This window comes from Hippopotamus amphibius, chromosome 15, assembly GCF_030028045.1.
Source record: "Hippopotamus amphibius kiboko isolate mHipAmp2 chromosome 15, mHipAmp2.hap2, whole genome shotgun sequence".
Classification (NCBI taxonomy): domain Eukaryota; kingdom Metazoa; phylum Chordata; class Mammalia; order Artiodactyla; family Hippopotamidae; genus Hippopotamus; species Hippopotamus amphibius.
In genome coordinates, this window is record NC_080200.1 from 58,824,532 (window position 1) to 58,848,009 (window position 23,478).

The 23,478-nt window shown below is 37.7% G+C and overlaps 1 protein-coding gene across 1 annotated transcript in view; it reads left to right on the forward strand.

Moving 5' to 3' along the window:
• DNAH5 (dynein axonemal heavy chain 5) overlaps positions 1-23,478 on the forward strand; it is a 202,324-nt gene that overhangs the window by 104,333 nt on the left and 74,513 nt on the right. Inside the window, exons 45-52 of the mRNA XM_057708854.1 lie at positions 780-922; positions 1,633-1,767; positions 9,874-9,996; positions 10,191-10,404; positions 11,692-11,915; positions 14,210-14,408; positions 16,305-16,477; positions 23,172-23,302. Coding sequence (XP_057564837.1) covers positions 780-922; positions 1,633-1,767; positions 9,874-9,996; positions 10,191-10,404; positions 11,692-11,915; positions 14,210-14,408; positions 16,305-16,477; positions 23,172-23,302 — 1,342 coding nt within the window. The remainder of the gene's footprint in view (positions 1-779; positions 923-1,632; positions 1,768-9,873; positions 9,997-10,190; positions 10,405-11,691; positions 11,916-14,209; positions 14,409-16,304; positions 16,478-23,171; positions 23,303-23,478) is intronic.

Here is a 23,478-nt window from a genome sequence, read left to right on the forward strand (position 1 = left end):
CCTATCTATCATCTATATTTCTAGATGGTAATTAAAACTCTTGGCTATAAAATTGAAATGGAAATTTTCATTTCTGTATGAATGAGAGCCAGTTGTTTCTTTTTCAAGTATTCATTTCCTTCGTGTTCCAAATGAACATTTTCTTGTTAAATATATTGTGTACTGAACTTTTAATGAATTAAAGCAAATTAAAAAAATCACCAAATCCAGTCCATTTTAGCTATTCATTCAATATAATCAACTTATATAAAAATTACAAAATTTAAGGTATATTTTTATGAAACATATGTGTATATCTATACATCTGTATCTATCCATATACTTTAAGCTTATTTATATGTGTATACATATATAAAATACATATACACATATAGGAAGTACATATATATGCAGTATTTATATATGGCATCCTAGGATCTTTTATTTTTGGTTTCACAATTAGGGAAGTACATAATGAAAAATGATTTTAGGTACATACTACTCTCACTGTCCTGTATTTTTATGCAGACTCTGTTATTGAAAACCTATACATTTACAAAGAAAATTCCAAGATATTTCTTACTATTTCCTAATATTACCACTTTGGAATAGTTCCTTGGGAAATTTTGACTCAGAGAACACATACTGAAATACGTAGACATCTGAATTTAATGATTTTTACTTTGTGGGGAGTATTTGGAAGATGACTTCCTGAGACATCAAGGATGTCTGCTCATTATAATTAGGGATTAAATTATTCATAGGAATGTGAAGATGTAAATGTTCTCTGTTCACCCCAGGTGAATGGACGCACTGGAACACGTGTACTGAGGAATATGTGTATCCGTCTAATGTCACCCCAGAATATGGTTCCATCCTGGTGCCAAATGTTGACAACGTGAGAACCAGCTTCCTAATTAAAACCATCGCTAAACAGGGCAAGGTATGGCTCTTTCATTTTTATTAAAAATAACATATTTTAAAACGTCACTTGAAACACGCATTCATTTTAGAATGTTCTATGTTGCAGTGTAAAATAAATAAAAGTATCACCCAAATTAGTATACTTCTTCTGTTATTCCTCAGTAACAATATGAATTGAATAGCCTTAATTCATAACTAAGTAATTATTTCTCACATATTGAGAGCAAGTGAATTTTGACTTGTTTTTCCAAAGAGGAATACTTCTCTTTTGATCATTGTGTTATTTTGCCAGGGCTGCCATAACAAAATACCACAGATTCGGTGGCTTAATAAATGAACATTTCTGTCTGTACAGTTCTGGAGGCTTGAAGTTCAAGATTAGGGTGTTGGTTGGTTTAGTTTGTTTGGAGGCCTCACTCGCTCCTTGGCTTGCAGATGGCTGTCTTCTCACTTGTCCTCCCATGGTCTTTGTGTGTGTGCAGCCCTGTTGTTTCTCTGGGTATCAATTTCCTCTTCTTGTAAGAATGCCGATTAGGCTGAACAAGAGCCCACCTTAACGGCCTCATTTTAAGAGTCTCTTTAAAGACCCTGTCTCCAAACACAGTCACACTCTGAGGTACTGGGGGGTAGGGCTTCCACATAGAAATTTTGGGGGGATGCATGATGCGTTCAGCCCATGACAGTCATTTTATTGTATTTCTTGGATTTCTTTCTCAACTCCTATTTTAGGCTGTGCTGTTAATTGGTGAACAAGGAACAGCCAAAACAGTCATGATCAAAGGATTTATGTCCAAATACGATCCTGAAAGCCACATAATCAAGAGTCTGAACTTTTCTTCTGCAACCACCCCACTGATGTTTCAGGTATTGGATCTTTGGTGCTGCTAATCAAGTCCAAGTTTGTGATAAGCTTTGGAGGCTCAAATCTCATGGCTGCTCTGCTGTACTCACTGAGCTTCATCTGTACGTTCACGCCTGTAGTAAATCCCCTGCACGTGTCTTGCAGTAACTCTATTCAGTTGCAATAGAATCTCTCCCTAGTTAGATTATAACATATAATCTTAAATTATGGAGAAATAAAAGCTTATATAAGATGTTAAATGCCTCAACACTGTTTAGAATATCTATGTAGAAAAGCCTGTGAACATGCAAAATCCAAAATTGAAAGAAATATTATTTATAAATAATATAAATATTATTTATAGTACCTAATCCACTTCTCCCTACTGTCTGCTTTCCTGTGGTATTACTATTTTTTTTTTTTTTTTAGTAATGTGAAGTAAATTTTTAAAAGATATTTATTTATTTATTTATTTTGGTTGTGCTGGGTCTTTGTTGTGGCATGCAGGATTTTTAGTTGTGGCATACAAACCTCCTAGTTGCTCTTAGTTGCGGCATACGGACCTCTTAGTTGCGGCATGTGGGATCTAGTTCCTCGACCAGAGATCAAAACCAGACCCCCTGCTTTGGGAGCACGGAGGATTACCCACTGGACTACCAGGGAAGTCCCTTCTGTGGTATTGCTGTTATTCTAGCCTTTAGGATAGACACACTGGAGTCATCTATGATGGGTTTCCCTTGAGTCAGGGGCTGCTAACATATCTAAAGAAGTACTTTTCATGTCACTTCCTTTTTCTCCTTTCTCCTGCTCCAGTTCTACATAATCCACTTTTTCATGATTCTGCAACAGGGTATTTGTGTCAAATAATCTTGAAGCTGGTCTTGCTTCAAGGCTAATCTTCAAATCTAGCTTCTATTCTTTCTCCAGTCTCTGGTTTCTATTTATCTTGTCGTTCTCCAACTTAACATTCCACAGTGGCTCCTATTATCAGTTGCAGCAAAGAATATGATCTTAGAATCTTAGCACATTAAAGATTTTGCCTATGATATCATTGAGGAGGAACAGTTTGCATTGCTTTTGTCAATGAAACTGCCAAGATTGACGTGGACTTTCAGTGGCTAACTGGTTCTTTTCCTCCTATTTCTAAATTATTTAATATCCTTTAGAAACCAGAGAGGAAATCTTAAATGTCAGTCCATGCATCAATTGTTTGCAAATAATCTCTGATAGCTGTATTGGAACATTAATACAGTAATAAAAAGATATATTTATAAATTGAAATGTATGAAACAATACATTAAATCAAAGGATGATTTTTTCCCCCCCATTATGTAGGGTGGTTACCTATGTGATTTCTTGGAAGAGGATTAAATCTTTAGGGTTGCAATGCAATTCTGACAGCAACTACCTGGAGTTAGTTCAGACTTCACAGGTGAAGGGCTAAGTCCCCTACAAGACTTCCTTCACTTCAGAACTGGCCACAAACTTAGGGGTTCCCAGGCCACCAGCACTTCTGAAAAACTGGCTGCAAATTGAAGAGTTCCTGTGACCCCTCAGTTTTGACAATTCACTGCAATGACTCACGAAATTCAGGAAAATGCTATGCTTATGATTATGGTTTTATTATAAAAGATATGAATTGGGAACAGCCAAAAGAAGAGATGCATAAGGCAAGGTTTGGGAGGGTCCTGAATGTGAACCTTTTTTGTCCTCAATATGTATTACTCTCCAGGCACGTCTGTGTATATCACCACCCAGGAAGCTCACCTGAGCCTCAATGTCCAGAGTTTTTATTGTTTTATTACACAGGCATGATTGGTTGGCCACATGATTGAAGTCAATCTCCAAACCCCTTCCCCTGGGAGGTCAGCTGATATGATGTGGTTTAAAGCCCTAACACTCTAATCACATGGTTGGTCTTTCTGGTGCAAGTGGTCTAAGGGGCCCACAGTGAATAACAAAGACATTCTTATTATTCAGGAATTTCCAGGGGTTTAAAGGCCCCCTCCTGGGAACCAGGGACAAAGGCTAGCCAAAGTCTTTAACATATGGCAAAGAGTTGTCACATATTTTTGCCAGTAACTCTTGGGGATATTTACCCCTCTCAGGTGGTAAAGATCCATGCTTTGTGTCTCTATAACATGAAACATTTATTAATTTCCTGGAAAAAGGCACATGTAACCTAGAAAACATCCTGTTTATTGATATACAAATCCATAAACTATGTAATAAATTTCTAGAAGCAGTACCATATCGAAGTATAATAATTAGAAGAAGAAGAACAGGTTTTCAAAACATAAACATCTGTATTCTTTAAGGTTCCATTATCTGATTCACAGCTATTGACCTTTAACCCAAATCCTTCCAATCCTTCCATAAGAAAGTGGTCTCAACACTTCACTATTTCTTTTTCTGTTCACGGACATCACAGGATTGTCTGCTCTGTTTAGTGCCTGTTTTGACTGCTAAGCATCAGGGCTTTCTATTAAGCTAGACTTATTAGTTTTAGAAAGCTTTCAATTAGCCAAACTGCTGTAATTAACTTTCTCACTATAATTTTCAGCCGTTCATGCTAAACAAGGGCTGACGGAGCCGAGCATTTGTCTCAGTGTCTCCCATTTATTTGGATCCAAACCAAATTGGAATTGTAAATGAGAAAATAGTTACTGTCCATCCCTTCTGTGTTGTGATGTTGGCACATGTGTCAAGGACACACGTCTGTTACTCGACAGGTTGTTTTTATCTGAACTTTCTTTGTTTTTACCATAGTGTCACTTTCACATCTTTTATCAGTAGGAGGACAGACTCTACGTCCCTCTTTGCCTGGGACTGTCCAGTTAACTTCCCTTGTCTTAGATGAATAATGAATAGCATCCCTGTCACTATCCAAAGTATGAAGTTTGGGCAAAAATTGTATGGTCACCCTATTTTTGGCCAAGGGAACTCAGTCAGTCTTTTAAGGGAGATGATCTTTGTTTCAAAACAAATATTTTAATTTTTTTATTTTTGAAAGTAATTCACACATATCTTTAAAAATGTAAACAATACAGAACATAAGAAGTGAAAATTTCTTAAGAGAATTTCTGAAAAGATTTATCTCTTCTAAAAATAATCTTGAAGTATTTTGAATGCAACAGGCATCTTACAGATGCTTGTATAGCAATAGGTTTTGTTTTTTAAAAATGAAAATTGTGGAGCTTGGAAGGAAATTTCACATTTTTTCCTAGACTCAGAACCACTCTTCCTAATGAAATTTTATGTGGAAGACTAATCTATAAAACAGGTAATAAGGGATTTGTTTTGATGGCATTGGAGCTGGGCTCCTAAAATCCTTTCCAGCCTCCTTCTTGCTCCCTGTAGGGGCCCTTGTGACTGCAGAAAATCCTTGTGGATCCTCAGAGCATACTCTGAAGACCAGTTTCCAGAGGAGACGCTTAAGTTATAATACATGAAAGTTTTTTTTCATGGTAAAAAGTTCTCTAAAAATGTCAGGTTTTACTGTTAATACTAACACACTCAGGTAGAGGAAGATTGAAATACTCATTTGAGTTCCCAAATAGTTAGTTGGTGGCAAAATCTGGGTGAGAAACCAAGTTCCCATGTCTTCTACTGTGCTTTTCCAGGTCACCATCTGATCCTCCCAGTGGCTTTTAAAGAAAAGCCAGTTAATATATCAACATTAATATTCAAATAGCTGATTTATCGCTTAGTGCATTTGTTTTATTTTTAGCTTTTAGTTCATATTATTATATTTTCATTTTATTTTCGATATAATTTTACTTTTTATAATTACTATTGAGAATTTTAAACTTTACTAATATAAGCCTGTTTTCATTTGGTTTTGATGAATTACAATAAATTGGAAAGATATTCTTTAGACAGTAGATTTCTTAATAAAAAGCATAAATTCTCCATTTTTATCTTGTAGCTAAATAGCAGATACATGGAAGTGTAAACTTAAGTATATTTTATATTTCAATTTGGATATAATATGTATGAAAAATGATTTAAGTGCTGACATATGGAGATACCTATAGTAATGAAAATGTTTCATTTTTATAATGCATTAAGTTCACTAAGTGCCTTCACATGTATTATGTCATTCATGGATAATATTCTGTTGTGTGTATGCACACATGTACATATACATAACTTATGTATCTCTATGTACATTCCTACTTTTGAGCTGTGGTTCAGTGACGTATGTCCAAGGCATAAAGCTAATAAGTAGGAGAAGTAGCAGTTTAACTCCCTTTTTTCTGACTTTAAACTCAGTCAGAGCTATTGCATAAGGCCATTGCCGGTTATACAGATTTTGTGCTGTGTCCCATTCACAGAGACAATAATATGAATAGTGAACCCAAGAACTTGGGAGTGCACAACCTCCTCAACTGTATATGTTCCTCTCCCTAGCTGGGGAAACAGACATGTGCACCATCCAGTATAGCTGATGTGGTAAATGATACTTATGGAGTAATCTAAGTACCATGGAGCCCAGAGGAGGAGGGGATTCGTTTCGTTAGGGAATTACAGGAATAAATTTAATGAAAGAATTGACCATTACTTAGGGGAATTTAATATTCATGTTACGTTAATATTTTAGGGACTATAGAGGCTGAATTGTCTATTAAGAAACTAATTCAGAAAATTGAACGACCCTAGTTCTAGAGCTTTTCGTTTAGAATGGAGAAGAGTAGCGGAGAATGGCTTTCCTTGACCCTATTCCTAAGTCTGTCTAGATGACTGGCCGTCTGGTTTTTCTGTCTAAAATGGCACTGTCACAACTGGGGTTCACTCTAGTATCCCATGTGTGTCAGCTAGACAGATGATGAGTTCAGAAGCTTGTTTAGGTGCCATAGAGTGCTTAAGATGATGTCATGCTGACTACCATTCTACTATTTCAGAGTCAAGTTATTGTCTATTTGCAGAGAACAGCATAAACCGCCCTTAGGCCCTTGTTAGAGATTTCAACTCTTTACCAATAAGCTGGGTTAAGAGAAGTGACTTCTAAGGAAGATCATTATCTAAGTCAATATTTCACAAATTGTGTTTGGATAATAGTAATCCTGAGAGATTTTGGTCTCAGAAATTGCTACTTTAGGAATATGTACATAAGGATCTCTTAATGAACACTGTAAACCAGTCTGAGAGGAGCATCATTTTATGGTATGTGTTTTATTGTTAAGTGAATATTAATGAGTGAAGACCTGGATGGGCCAGAACAATGAGTCTGAAAAGGAGTGTTTAGAAATGAGACTGGAAGGTGAGCAGGAAGTATCCCATTGTTTCTTGCAAGTCACTAATAAGGAACCACTGGAATACTGAGCAAGGTTGCATCACCACTTAGTTTGTTCTGGCTGCAGATGGAAGAGAGAGGGCTGTTCTCAGAGAGACTTGAGAGGAGATGGTTACAGTAATTCCTCTGGAGAGAGGTTGGCTTGGACCAAGATGATAAAAGTGGGAATGGAAACAGCACAAGGAGGTATTCAAGATGTGGCTGAGAAGCAGAATAGACAGGACTTGTTTTTGGTTGAGTGGATATTGTTGGAGGAGAGGGATAGGAGAGAGAGAAAAAAAGTTGAAGATGACTCCCAAGTTTCTTGTCTTTATCGATCTATGTATCAGATATCTACTGACAAATACATTGTAACAGACACCTTTCTAGACACTGAGGAGGCAGTGATGAACAGGGTGCCTGCTCTCCTTGCATTCTAGTGGGAGAGACAGACAATAATCAAATCAATGAATATACCTATTTGGTTTTATTAACTGCACTGTGATTTATATCATCCAAATGGTGGATGAGGTGGGACAGTAGATCAAGGAGATCAGGGAGAAGGTGGGTGACAGAATACTACAGAGATGATAGGTAATTCTTTCGACTGATTTCTTTGGGGACACTGAAGAGACTAGACAAAATTATAAATCACACGATATAGACATTGTATATGACTTATAAAGAAGCTTCCAGGCCTTACTGGAGACAGGGAGGGCAATGTAAAAGGTTGTGACATGAATCCGTATGAGAAACAAATAACTGATCTAGTGTATATCATTGTTCAGAGAGGAGGAAACACATTAAAAAGCAATATTCAAATTATAATAGAACTTCTAGATGTTGGATGTGAAAATGTTCGGACGAGGCAGTTAGATACTTGGTGGTAGTCCCTGAGATGAGCCTGTAGGAGTGGGTGCACACTTTGTGATGAGCAAGAGACGTCTGTGTTTGGATACATTGATTTAGAGATGCTAGAGATCATCTAAGTGGGGACGTCCAGTTGGAGACACCAGTCCAAGTATACGGTTTTCCCAAATATTCCCAAACAGATAAATGTGTGATAGAGTAGAATATGAAGTTATTGTGTTTCAGGCTTTCAGGAGAGCTTATGAAACTCCCCAGTTCATTCAGTAACTATTTAATGGGTAGCGATTCTAAACACAGGAAGAAGTCTCAGTTTCTAGGTTCACAAGCTATTTAATTTTTCTCCCTCCTTTGTTTTTGTTTTTGTCAACTTAGCGTTTTTATGATATATATGTATATATCTTCTAGTAATTTCCTGCTATTCAAAGAAATTAGGGTCATAATGAAGGGGAAGAAAGTATAGGTATGTGGCTATTTCTCCATATTACCTCACCTGTTCCACCTATGGCTTTTACCTCTTAGAAGGCCCCCAAGGCATAAAATCTTCACGTGCCCATGAGTTCTCATAAACAGACAAGGGAATGTCTGGAAGGCTCTAGTTTGCCATAGGGAGTTGTCAAGAGATTATTAATTGCTTTATCCATTTTAATTCATTGAGGAGAGCTAAATTTAGCCTAGTACATTACTTTAAACGATTCTCTTTTATGTCAGGGGAATATGAAATTCTTCTTGCCATGATACTGTTGTCATGGGAACTTTGTTTGTAATTGAATGGAGTGTGATATATTTATATATCTTTCCATTTAAAAATGGTGGAAAATGTTCACATCTTTTGCTGCTATTGTTTATTACAATGATGACAAAATCTTACAATTCGAAATTACCAAATTGGGGAGATTGCCAAGGACAGATGTATAGATTTTTGTTTCTATCTCGGCCTTATTGCATGGCTGTGTCTTGAAGGATTATTAATGTCGTTTTAACTGGTTTCTTCTTCATCATGAAATTAGGAACCTTTTTTTTGAATAGGAGGAGAATGCATTTTACCTCAATACACCTCCACTTCCTCTTATATTTGTATGTGAATCTTTAACAGGACTTAAATCATGAATCAGTGGGAATGAAATGAGGTCTTTAAGACTGAGTTTTCCGGAGCATGAGAACTGTGAAGCCCTTTCTATTTTCTTTGCAGTGCTGGCTCTGCTTACTCAGTACATACATTTTGAACAATTGATTGATTTCCAAACTACATTGTATTACCACGGCAGTGAAAATGCTGTAGTCAGTAGTCTGAGGTTCTTCCCCCATGACCCCCTTACGCCTTCCAACATCCCTTCCATCAGTTTTTATTTTCTATAGAGCACATTGTAGTTTCCTCCTGTACCACCTAAGCTCAGAATGTAGAAAAGAGAGGGCGTTTGTCCTCCACTTTGTGGAGGGGAAGAGAAGTGATTCAGTGTGATTGCATCTGCCCCAAAGCAGGTTGTGTCAGGCTACAGAAGCCAGTTGGTAGACGTCTCAATGAAGAGAGAACAGTCTTCAGCTTGTGACAGGCTGTGGAGCTCAGAGCACCGCCCTGAGAAGCCTGTTGTGCAGTAGCCCTGTTTAGCTTTGTCTATGATTATAAGGAAATTCTGAGCTGGGCTGGGCTCCTTTGAATAATGGGGGTTGGGGATTATAGTGTCGCCAATGTAGGCACAATAAGTCGAAACTAAATCTATAGAAATAAACAGCAGAGTCTCATCCCATTCATGATTTACAATGATTGGAATTTTTTTTTTTACTCCTAAATTAAACCAGATTTTCAAAGGTTATAAACGTCATACAAGAAAATTTAGCTACTTCATGCCCTGCTTTCCAGAATTAAGGGACATTTTATTTTCTGAGTAATTTCTGTCATTTCAAGGGTTCCTGGACTTTTAAAATAATTGACCATGTCTTAGGGGAGATTTTCACAGACGTTTCTCTTGACTTCTTTGTTTAACAGAAGACAATAGAGAGCTATGTGGATAAACGCATGGGTACAACATATGGCCCTCCGGCAGGAAAGAAGATGACTGTTTTCATTGACGATGTGAATATGCCAATAATCAATGAGTGGGGAGACCAGGTATATCAATCCTCTTTTGTGCTTTATTTGTCTGGTTCGTCACTGATTTATCTTTCGATGAGTAAATATTTTCCTATTTTTTTCAACTCACAATTCCTAAATTCCAAGAAAGCCTATTATTTGGAAACACTCAAAGAGTTAGGTCCTGGGGTATCAAGGAATGACATTTTAATCCTGAAAGTTGTCTTTCTTAGGTCACTAATGAGATAGTACGACAGCTGATGGAGCAGAATGGATTTTACAACCTAGAGAAGCCTGGGGAGTTTACCAGCATTGCCGACATCCAGTTTTTAGCAGCTATGATCCATCCTGGGGGTGGACGCAATGATATACCCCAAAGACTCAAGAGACAGTTCTGTATATTGAACTGCACGTTGCCCTCTGACGCTTCTGTGGACAAGATCTTTGGTAACGTGAATGTCAGGGGGCGTGGGAGAGAAGAATCCCTCCTTGGGTTCCAGTGGCAAAATAGCCACCCAGAGGTCGACACAGAGGGGAGAACTGAGTGGTTCTTCCGTCTATCGCCTTTATCACTCTCAAGTGGTGTATTTTGTTTCTGTAAGGATTTACTATGTACGTACCGAGTTGGGTGCTAGGGTAGATCTTTTCTACCTATGTATTTCTTTAAGAAACTGTCGCTCACTTCTTAAGCCAGGAGGTTAAACGTGAAATGGTCTTAGACATGGTGAGATGCTTTTCTCTTGCGTACTCATCTTTGAGGTCTGGATTGATATAACACCATACCAAAAGTTTATGTGCATAGCTGATACCTAACCAACCCGTATAATGATTTTGGCCAAAGAAATAATACTGCACAGCATGGAGATTAGCCAGAGTCTGATCCTCAGAGTAATTTATAGGATTGTAATAAATTATTGATTGATTACATATGTATTTCAGAATAAATTCACCCAAGAAACACTAATGCAACCGATAACCATAATTATTTAACTGAGTAATGAAAATGAGTTTAGAAACTGATTATGGAATCACTCTTTTCAGAAAAAGAGTGTAAAGTTATGCATGCATTTGCGTTAGGTATTAATTTACCATTTCTGAAATTGCAACTGAGAAAAAACTAATTAGGACTACCCTAATTAATTTCTGGCAGACTAGAATGTCATCTTAGTGCCCTGGGGTAGTGGAGTATGGCAGTATCTGCCTTCAATCACAGCAGTGGGCAAAGGTTTGGAGACCAAATGACATGGGAATTATCTAAACTTGGGAGAAGTAAAATGGACCAGAAAAAATGACTGTTATCACTTTTAACTATTCTTTTTTGCCTGGAACGTTTTACCTATAAAGTAAATTATTTTATAATGCGTGGAAAGGCAACAAAAGAATGGAGAAAACTTAGAGGATGCATGAAACCTCCCCTTTTCTTATCTTTTTCTAAGGCAACTTTATATAGTCAGCATTGTTACCCACTTAATAATATTGAATTAGTTCAGCTAGAGTTTTCAACAGTATTTCTTAATCAACTTTTCAGTATTTGAACACTAACTGGCTTGAACCTATACCTACTTTTTAGGTTTAAGGAAACCCTAAAGAACATTATTTAATAGAAATTTCTTTAACGTGGTTAACTATTAAAATCTGTAATGACATTTGTACTCTACATTGTAATGTTTTTTGTCTTCATTTAGTCAATTTTCCCTGTCAGTCTCAATGTTATGACCTTTTTCCCCCTTGCAGGTGTGATTGGGATAGGATACTACTGTACCCAAAGGGGTTTCTCAGAAGAAGTGAGAGATTCAGTGACGAAACTGGTTCCCCTGACACGCCGACTGTGGCAGATGACTAAGCTTAAAATGCTCCCTACCCCTGCAAAATTCCACTACGTTTTTAACCTTCGAGATCTTTCTAGGATCTGGCAGGGAATGCTGAGCACTACTCCAGACATTATCAAGGAGCCAGATGTAAGCGACCCATAGGAGAGTGAAACAAGTAACTTCGTTATTTGTTATAAACTCCAAATATTCTTAATAATGCACTTCTTAGTGGTGTTAGGAAAATATTTTGGGACATTTTAGCATGGGTATTTTTTTCTTTGCTGCTTTTTGTGAACATAAATAAGGGAAAAGTATGCCAACATTTCTTTCTTAAAAAATTCCAAGTAAATTTGGTTTATGTTTAAGGAAATATTATATACCATAATTTTCTAATGAATAGACTCAAAGGAAAAACTGATTTTGTTTTTTCATCATAAGAGGATTTTCTTATGCTGAATAATGGGAAGAATCCCTGTTGATTTTATTATATGTCTTCATATTACTCATGTTATGAACTTCAAATTATAAATCTGACATTTTAACTTTAAAAAGTAATTATCTTTATAAACTTTCAAAACTGAAGAATGGCACCATGTTGTTGTTAATTATCCATGATCTTTCTTTCCCATATAACCTGATGCACTAGAAGAATTACATATATTGGCAAAATTGAAAAGAGGCAGAGGAGTAGAAAGTTCATTTGACAGAAAAGTGAGCATTTGTGCATACACTCGAATATAATAGTCATTAGCATTATAAGAATTCTCTTCAAACTGCAAAGGATTTCTATGAGGGTGAGTCAAAAATTATCTTCACTCTTGCTGTAGAATTTATAGAAGTTTTAATATAACTGGAGTGCGGATAATTTTTGACTCACCCTCGTAGTATGTAAAATGCAGTATGTATGTAATATGTAAAATTGTAAAGTATGTGATATGTAAAAATGCAGCATGCCTTTTTTTTTTTTTTTTTTTTTTTGGCCAAAGCATAGCCTGTGCACTCAGGCTAAGGCAACATCAGCCTCTTTTTCAGCCTCTGATGGAAGTAAAATGGTAGTTAAGCAAATAGGGTTTAGAAAACTTCTCCACATAAACGCACAGAAACAGTTGAGATGTCAACCAAACTGTCACAAGGCACATTAAGTGTGGACTATTAAAAAAATCCAAGCTTCGCCCCAGATGCTCACAAAGTCGGTAACCACACTGACTGACTCCCAAGACAAAACATTTTGGGGAACACTCACTCTCCTTGTTACAGAGAATTGGGAGTCATTTAGCAGCATGTTAACTTGATTTTTGCCTCAAAGTTATTGACAAATTAATGGTGTTGTGGAATGCAGTTTTCCAGTATTACTTTTTGAATAGCCATTTTTGGTGCTTATTTTAAATCAGCATAAACAGTTCCAGCAATTGGTTTGTTGTGAACTTTTGTCTTAACTGAATCATTAAATATATTTTACTAAACTTTTATTTTCTGGCAACCAAAGAACATTTGATCCTTAGTAATGTAATAGCTTAAGAACCTTCTAACTTGTAAAATGTTACCAAGTTAAGAAATTTCCACCAGTCTTTCATATCAAATAATGAGCTTAGACAAACATTTATTATCCTTGCTATAGGAACAGGTATATTGAGCAAGTAATTCTCTCAACTTCCAGTTAACTTTGGGCCCTAGATTATCTAGATTAGGTGATTGCTTTGTGCAGACAATTCAGATTTTTGCCATAAGTTCCCTTCACACTGTGTTAAGTAAGCATATCTCTGTAATTATCTCAGTTGCGTACGTGAGAGTTTTTCTCATGCAACTTTTTTATATGCAACTTTTTATATTATGCTCTGGCCACGTGAATGTAGGTGTCTTATCCAAACAGACAAATTGATCACAAATGTGAGATTTTTATGTAGAGTATTAGTTTGTTGGTTGTTCAGAGTGATTTAGTATTTTGTCTAGGAATGTTTTTGTTTTAATTTAAAGGCTGGAAATGAATAGACGCTACTCTCTGTTTACTATACTTGAAAGAGACCAATTTGAAATGAAGCTTAGTATATTTTAACTTTTTTTATTTGATTTGATTTATTTTTTAATAGGACAGTTATATTCGTGGACAATTTATTGTATACTAAGACTGTGCAAAACATGTTTTATGTCTCTGTATCCCCTGTACAAATGCCAGTAATGTCTCCCATGTAATTTTGGTAACCAAAAATGTCCTTTTTCGGTGATAACATACCAAATGAAAACCATTCGTCTAGGATTTTTTTTTTTCTAATGTGCTCCCGAACCTGTTGTTCACATTAAAAGGGAACCAGTAATGTTAACCTTAACTTTTTAAAATGTAGCATCTTAAATCAGGAAGGATCCTCCTCTAGGATATCGTCCACTTGAATTTCCAGCTCTGGCATAATGGGAATGAACAACACATTTTAACATGCTGTTGACAGGAACTGCTAAGGCTGTGGAAGCACGAGTGTAAACGTGTTATAGCTGATCGCTTCACGGTGCCTGATGATGTGACCTGGTTTGATATGACTTTAGTAAGCTTGGTGGAGGAGGAGTTTGGTGACGAGAAAAAGCTCTTGGTGGACTGCGGAATTGACACTTACTTTGCGGATTTCTTGAGGGATGCACCTGAAGCTACAGGTAAACTATTGAAGCAGAATTTGAAACTCGCCAAAGGGATACCTGGAGACAGAAGGTTCAGTTTAGGGGTGTTGACTTTCTGTCTAGTAAACTTTACTGAAACAAGCCTGGGACATATTAGGTGCTCAATAAATACAGAATGAGTAGATAAATGCCTACTCATGGAGTGCAAAGATTAATCATTTTTATGCATATCAGTCTTGGATGTTAAGCTCTTAGATTTGGGAGGCATATTATGGCAGAAGATAGTGCTAAAGGCTTACAGCTGTCACACAGAGGTAGATTTAAGGAAGGGATCGCCCATGTGGGGGATAAGTGGAATGTTATCTGTGGATGGCGAGGGCAAGATTTTGTGGTTATGGTTCCATGAAAAATTGAGATATACTGTATTACTTTCCTTACGAAAAGAGGTAGTGCTCCAATTATTTTTTTCCTTCGGAAAGAACTGAGCTTAAGTAGAGTATTTTTCTTTCATTTATAAACGTCTTCTAATACTGAGGATAAATTTTAAGTTGATTTTCATATTCCGAAAGGCATGTTTAAACACATGGTATTTATATCTTTTAAATGATTGAAAATGACCAGACAGCCCCTTCCTAGATTTAATAAGGATGTGTGTGATCTGTTAAGTGACAGTTGCTAAAGGAGGTTTGTTGCTGGCTATGCAGTTGGACTGCTTCTTCCACAGAAAGAAGCTGATACAGTTTATTTTCAGTCAGGTCACACACATCCAAAAATCCTGTAAAGGTAAGAGCATTTACAGGGTAATTAGAATTTATGTATTTTATTTCCTCTAATAAAGAAGAATAAATAATTAGATTATGATTTTCAAGGAGCAAAGCACAACTGCAGCATTTTGGGGTGGGGGTTGGGGATTGGGAGTTTGGGTCGGGGCGGGGTCTAGAGGTAAACACAGAACCTTTTGTGACTTCCACACACTTTGTTTCTCAAAGCTTGAAGTGAGCATTTATGAAATAAGGAAGTGGCTACTGAAATTTAATGAGTGCGAGCTTTGCAAATAGGCCAATCTTAATGATTATATTAAATCAATTTCCTTGCTTTGTCATAAAAAATGACAGGATCGATTGAAAGTAATTATGTGCTGTTAGATTTGGAAGATCCACTCACTCTTCTAGTACCCAGTGAATTTCTAAGTAGCTGTTAGTATATTCAACTAATGTTAACTGATAGTGAATTTCTGTATGCTCAGTTTAGCTTTTTCTTTGGCATTATGCTTTATGTCAAAGTTGGAAAACTGTTAAACTGATATGTTGACCAGTGTTTCTAATTTTTTAAAAAGTTTAGTAATTTTAATACTTTTCCCAGTGAAATAACTCAATATTTATTTATTTAAGGAATCATTTTTTTTCTATTTTCTCTCAACCCTTTACCTCCATTCTCTCAAACTCACTTCTATCCTCACCACTAACTCAAAATTTCTGACTCGTAAAACTTTGCTAAGCAAATGCAACGACCTTTTTCTTTTTATTCTTTTTAGAAAATAATTTAATTCTTGAATTTCTTTTGCTGATTTTGACATTAAATCCCTACTTTTTCAATCTTTATTTTGACTGTTAAATGAATACCTCTGGGAAGATCCTTGAAATGCCAATGGTCTATTACGGATTCAGATTAAATTCAATGTATATGACATTATTTGAAATTGACCCTTTCTAGACATGAAAGAATTAAGACTGCATATGATCACAAAAATTCTAATGCTTTTTACTATTGTTTGCTTTTTTTTCTTTTCTAAAAATAGGTGCTCTGACATTTGGATAAAAATCAGTGTTATTCAGAGCTAAATTTTAGAGCCATGAGTGTATTAATTTAGGTTGAAGGAAGTGGTAAAGTCCAGTGATTTGAAGATAATTGATTTTTCTTCCCCAACCTCAGGTGAAACATCTGAGGAGGCTGATGCTGAGATGCCCAAAATTTATGAGCCAGTTGAATCTTTTGATCACCTGAAGGAGCGTTTGAATATGTTCCTGCAGCTCTATAACGAGAGCATCCGTGGTGTGGGCATGGATTTGGTGTTCTTTGTAGATGCGATGGTTCACTTAGTCAAGGTCAGTGGTCACGCCTGGTAGTGCCTCCCCAAAGTGACAGACACTTGCCTTTACACCAGAATTTTTTCCCTCCTCTTTCATTTTCTTTTTCTAGGGGAAAATTCAGTTTAAAAATAAAAATGCTATATTCCAATTTAATTTCTGAACTGAATGCAACATGTCACACCTATAGGTTTAAAATCAGAGCGTGTGTACTTCAAATGTGTGATATGATAATTTTATTCAGTGTTGCTATACTGCTTCCAGCTCAATGTTTTCACTACATAGAATGAATGTGGTTGACATCTGAGTTCAAAGCACAGGCACAAAGTCTGCTTATATTTTGCATCATGCAAAGGATAACTATAAAAAATAGTGCATTAGTTTTGAGGACATTATGCTAAGTGAGATAAACCAGTCACAAAACCACAAATACTGTATGAGTCCACTTATATGAGGTACCTAGAATAGTAAATTCATAGAGACAGAAAGAGTGGTGGTTGCCAGGGGCTAAGGGAGGGGGTATGAGGAGTGTTTAATGGTACAGAGTTTCCTTTTTGCAAGATGAAGAGTTTTGGAGATGGGTGGTGGTGGTTGTACCATGTGAACGTACTTAATGTCATTGGATTATACTCTTAAAAATGGGTAAGATGGTAAACTTTACATTGTGTATATTTTATACAGTTAGAAATAATAATTAAAAATAGTGCATAATGGACTTCCCTGGTGGCACAGTGGTTACGAATCCACCTGCCAGAGCAGGAGACACAGGTTCAATCCCTGGTCCGGGAAGATCCCACATGCCGTGGAGCAACTAAGCCTGTACGCCGCAATTACTGAGCCTGTGCTCTAGAGCCCGCGAACTGCAACTGTTGAGCCCACGTGCTACAGCTACTGAAGCCCGCACGCCTAGAGCCTGTGCTCCACAATAAGAGAAGCCACCACAATGAGAAGCCCGTGCACCACAACAAAGAGGAGCCCCCACTTGCCGCAACTAGAGAAAGCCTGTGTGCAGCAATGAAGACCCAACACAGCCAATAAATAAATAAATAAAGTGCATAAACATTTGATCTTAAGCTGGGATAAAATTCTGTTAAAGTGAAATCCACCAGGAAAGTACAGTTTCCTTTCTACTTTGTCATATGAGTCACTACAGTTTCCAATCACTGAAATGATTGATCTTCAAAGGTTAGAAGTAAAATATATTGTTTACGTGAGAACTTACATGACCTAATTTGTTGATGGTGGAAGATAATGCCATTTAAAACTTGTCGTTGATATTCTCAGTTTGTTGATGTCCATTACATTCTCAGACTACATCATTTTAATTAGAGAGAAAACAATTTGGGGCTGTCTTCCATTACTTAGGCTTAACCATGAGGAACAAACTCATAACCACAAATTGTCACCTCTAATAATTATGAAACCTTAGAACTGGAGAGTGTTTTATATAGTCAACTTTCCCTCGGAAAATTGAGGAGTATGAGGAGGGTATTTCTGCAGGACCAGACTAAGTCAGGGAGAAGGAGGAAGACAGAGTGTGTTCTGGGGTTGGATGTCCCCAGCATGACACCTAGCTTGCAAACTCCAAATTCTCAGAATCTGAGACATCTCTACTGAATTATGAGCGCAAATGTTATTCCAAAACCAAATATAAATAACATTTTGAAATTAGCTCCTAATGAGTAAATGTAATTCAGGAAGAATAGAGATACTGTCATATTTAATGATTAAAAGGAAGAAGACAAAGAATAACATTTTTCTAAATAAATAATATCAAAGGCAACTTCATGACAAGATGTCTATGGAGACAAAAATCAGATCGGCTTGGGATTCCATAACAGCTCAAATTGAAATGAGGTTATTTATGTTAGTCTTGTGCTTGAGGAAATTCGCTAGAACTGTCTTTTTTCTGGGTTTTGCAGCACAGATGATGCATTTCTTCACTTTATTTGGGCATGACATTCAAGACATGTGTGCCTGAGCACAGATCCTTGACTGTGTTTTCCCTCACTCTCAGCCTCTAGCATGCCTGCTTTGGTACTGGCCAAAGAATCCGTGATTGGAGTTTCTGAGCTAAAATGCTACATTCCTCACTGTTTTCTAGGCCAGTGCTCTCTTCTTCACTCTTGCTTTCTGTGTACAGTTACATCCAAACTCTGTGTCATATGGGTGTGAGCCTTGGAATATGTGACCCAGTTATAAGACATGATGGAAGTCAAGAGACAGGATTGAAGATGAAAACTGGAGCAAAACAAGATGTGATCAGAAACCAAGTGTGTGTCTTAGTTCCTTTCTTAATTAAAATAACAATTTTCTTTTAAAACCAAGAGTATCTCTGCAATATCTCTTTTGCCTCTTTGGTTAAAGTTCAAATCATGATGCGTATGGTTTTGCGTGATCTAGTCCCTGCCTACCACTCTACCCCTGTGGGTGGTGCTCTGCTTAGGGTATAATTCAGAGAAATCAACTGCTTCTGATTAAACACATCCTGATTCCAGAGCATCTCATTAGTGCTGCATTCCCCGCAGGTGTTGTGTTGTGTAGGATTTATCTGTTTGTCCTCTCTACCAGACTGAAAGCTCTGTGAGGGCAGGCACCCAATTTATCCCTGTCGGTATTCACAGGATGGAGGGTTGCTGAGACAGGCACACTTGTGATGCTTGATAAATAGGTTTAGAATTTAACCAACTCCCCGTTATGGCCCTAAACAACCCTCTGCACCTTATTTCCTGATATTTCCATATGTGGTACTGAAGTTCCCATTCCTATGAGGACCCCTCAGGCCTTTTGCTGATTCTGAGACTTTGTGCATCCCAGTTCCTCGCCTTAAAATTTAGCCCAATTCCTGCTCCATGTGCCACCTTCTTTGCATGATAAACTAGTTATCGTTCAAGATCTAAATGAAAGTCCAGCTCCCCATCTAAGACTTGCCTTCACAAGCAGTATTGTTTCCTTGGCATTCTCTCCTCCAGTTGCCTTCATTCCTACCCACCCCAGCATTGCATGTTTCTATTAATAGGTCTCTCTCCTCTGCTAGAGTGTGAGCATCTGCCAGGCAGGAAGGGCATTAGTAAGTTTTAAAATATTTGCTAAAGAAATTAAAAAATGAATATCTCTATCTCACAATCTGTAGATAATAGGACAAAATAGCCCCATTTGAAGTTCTCACTTGACTGTGTTTTCTCTTATAATTTCTGTTTTTAACTAGATTTTGAGTTTTTTGAGTCTGCTTTTAAAGTCTTCTGTTTGTTTTTTAATTAATTAATTAATTATGGCTGCATTGGGTCTTTGTTGCTGTGTGCGGGCTTTCTCCAGTTGTGGCGAGCGGGGCCTACTCTTTGTTTTGGTGCACAGGCTTCTCATTGCAGTGGCTTCTCTTGTTGCAGAGCCCAGGCTCTAGGCATGTGGGCTTCAGTTGTTGTGGCTCGTGGGCTCTAGAGCGTGGGCTCAGTAGTTGTGGGGCATGGACTTAGTTGCTCTGCGGCATGTGGGATCTTCCCGGGCTAGGGATCAAACCCGTGTCCCCTGCATTGGCAGGCACTTAACCACTGCGCCGCCAGGGAAGTCCTGTTTGTTCATGTATATGTTCATTTGTCAAATATATTTTAAGGGCTTCTTATGTACTAGAAATGGTAATGGAAAATTTTAGTGTAAGACCTAAGCCCAGTTGCAGGAAAAGATGTTGGGATGAAAATTCCCGATATCCAATTAACAACAATTATTTAACCCTTAATATAGTCATTAGCATCAACTAAAGGAAATGGTTGTGAAAAAAGCTACATATTTTGAAAAAGTTAACCAAGAAAAGGCACAGAAGATTCTAGGTTGGCATGCAGTAGCTTCTTACCTGTTTTATCTACGCCTCTTGAAGCAACACCAGGGAAAGAATATGAATAGACACTGGCAAAATCCTAAGAATTCTTGCCTGTACCACTCCCCCTCCGCCTACAACAACTTAGGAGAGAATCACATGGAGAAGATGAGTAGGAGGCTGGAAGAGCAGAATCACCTACCAATCCTACCAAGATTGGTCCACAATAGGAAAATGGTCTCCATTTCCAAGGGCTTGCACTAAATTGGGGGAAATAATCCAAAAGCAAGTGTAGTCCCAACAGGAATAGAGTATAGCCCCTACCCGTGGAGGGAATCCTGAAAAAGGGTGTTTAACAAAACTTTTCAGAATGCAGAGCCCAGTTTATGCCAGAAAGCTTCTGCCAGCAACAAAGAAGTGACCCCTTCTCAGCCCCCATGTATCTCTCTGTCATTAGTTTAGAGAAAAGTTGGCATTACAGCAATACTGCAGGCTCAAACTGCAGTTAGGAGGGAAGGATAGTCATCACATAAGGTGAAAAATGCATCCAGGAGAATTTTACAGTGAATCCCCTCTAGGTGGGGTTGGAGACCTGATGGTGAAAGTAGTTAACTGAATACCAATAAAGCCAAAGAAACGTGGACTTTTTTTTTTTTTTTTTCATTCAATGGTTTATGGGGTTAACATGAATGTTTTACCAAAGCCCTATAGGGTGATTTGTTCAGGCTAGGAGTGGTGTATTCATTTAGAGCAGTCAGGTGCTTGCTTACAATCTTTATCTTCAGTTCCCTCTTACAATGTTTGTTTTACACTTTTTATTCTAAATATTCTTTTCTGTAGGAAAGACAGAAACGTTATCTATTAATCATTATACCATGAATTTCATCAATGGGACATATCCTTCCGTGCTTTTGTCACAAACTTCATTTTTTTGGACAATAGCTTTACTGAGATATATTTTATGTACCATACAATTCATCCTTTTAAAGTGTACAATTCAGTGGTTTCCAGTATATTCACAGAGTTGTACACCATCACCGTTATCTAATCTTAGAATATTTTTATCACCCTAGAAAGAAAGCCTGTGCCCATTAGCAATCAAAAGATGGACTTTTACCACAAAGATGACTTAGAATGGTCTGGGGCCACTGACTGGCACAGAGTGGACTTCTGGTCTACCCTTAATCACCTAGTAATATCTTCGGTGTCACTGTCTTTGCCAAATAATAAGGAGAGTGTTTATGCTTATTTCCTTCTTTTTAAATTCCACCATCTATGTAATATTTTGGAAATTTTCTTGCCTTCTATTTAAACTACCTTAGTTTTCAAGTGTGGAGGATATTCTAATTAACTGTGTGGGGGACTTCCCTGATGGCGCAGTGGTTAAGAATCTACCTGCCAAGGCAGGGGACACGGGTTCCATCTCTGGTCCAAGAAGATCCCATATGCCATGGAGCAACTAAGCCCCTGTGCCACAATTACTGAGCCTGCACTCTAGACCTGCAACTGCTGCAACTATTGAGCCCACGTGCTGCAACTACTGAAGCCTGTGTGCCTAGAGCCTGTTCTCCACAAGAGAAGCCCCCATAGTGAGAAGCCCACATACCACAATGAAGAGTAGCCCTGCTCACTGCAACTAGAGAAAGCCCGTACCCAGCAACAAAAATCCAACTCAGCCAATAAATAAATAAATAAATTTAATTAACTGTGTTTTGTATTCCAAGGATACACGTTTTTTTTTTTGAAATTTTTGTTCTTTTTCCTATCCTACTGAATTAGATTGGCAAACTAAAAAGAAACCTCAAAGTCCCCTTTATTTCTCTCCTTGAAAACCCACAGCAAGCCACAGTCTGGGCTGTCTGGTGACTTTTCCATACTGGTCTCTTCCTAGTTTCCTAAAGGCACACCCCCCACCCCCCACCCTGTCCAATCCTTCTTTTTTTAAAAAATTAATTAATTAATTAATTTAATTGGTTGTGTTGGGTCTTCTTTGCTGTGCACGGGCTTTCTTTTTTAGTTGTGGTGAGTGGGGGCTACTCTTCGTTGTGGTGTGCGGGCTCCTCATTGCTGTGGCTTCTCTTGTTGCGGAGCATGGGCTCTAGGCACGTGGGCTTCCGTCATTGCAGCACATGGGCTCAATAGTTGTGGCTCAGGGGCTCTAAAGCGCAGGCTCAATAGTTGTGGTGCACGGGCTTAGTTGCTCCGCAGCATGTGGGATCTTCCTGGAGCAGGGATCGAACCCATGTCCCCTGCGTTGGCAGGTGGATTCTCAGCAACTGCGTCACCTAGGAAGCCCTCTAATCCTTCTTAGACACTATTCTATTTCAGAAATTCCTTCATTAGCCCTACCAGTATATCTTTTTATTTGGAATCCAGAACAGGTACAGCTTCCAAAATGCTTTGCAGGCATGCTTTATTTTATTGCCCTTTGCTTTAATGCACTTAGCAAATACTGCAGTTTTACGAATTGAAGGTTTGTGGCTACCCTGTGCCAGCAAGTCTGTTGGTGCCATTTTCCCAACAGCATTTGCTCACTTTGTTTTGCTGTGTCATGTTTTGGTAATTCTCACAATATTTCGAACCCTCCACCAGCAAAAAGATTATCACTCACTGAAGCCTCAGATGATGCTTAGCATTTTTTAGCAATGAAGTATTTTTCAATGAAGGTATGTACATTGTTTTTTTAGACGTAATGCTGTTGCAAAATTAATAGTATAGTGTAAACATAACTTTATGTGTACTGGGAAACCCAAAACATGCTTTATTGCAGTATTTGTTTTATTATGGTGCTGTGGAACTGAACCTACAATATCTCCTAGGTATGCCTGTATTGAATAAATAGGAAAAAAGTGCAATATTTACACATTAAATGATACATGCTTTTTCTGTTCCATATGCTAGATCTCACGTGTCATTCGTACTCCCAGGGGCAATGCCCTCCTGGTCGGGGTGGGTGGATCGGGAAAGCAGAGCCTGACAAGGTTGGCGTCATTCATTGCTGGCTACACTTCTTTCCAGATCACTCTGACAAGGTAACACACTTTCATTTTAATTAACCTGAAATAGATTTTGATAAATGGTTCTCAGAAGCCACATGGAGTTAAGAAGGCATTTTTCTTATACATAAAGGAATCATAATAGTTTTCCTTCTTGAATGTTGACTTATCATCCTCCCCTTTCAACTTCTGTCATGGCCCATGGAAATTTC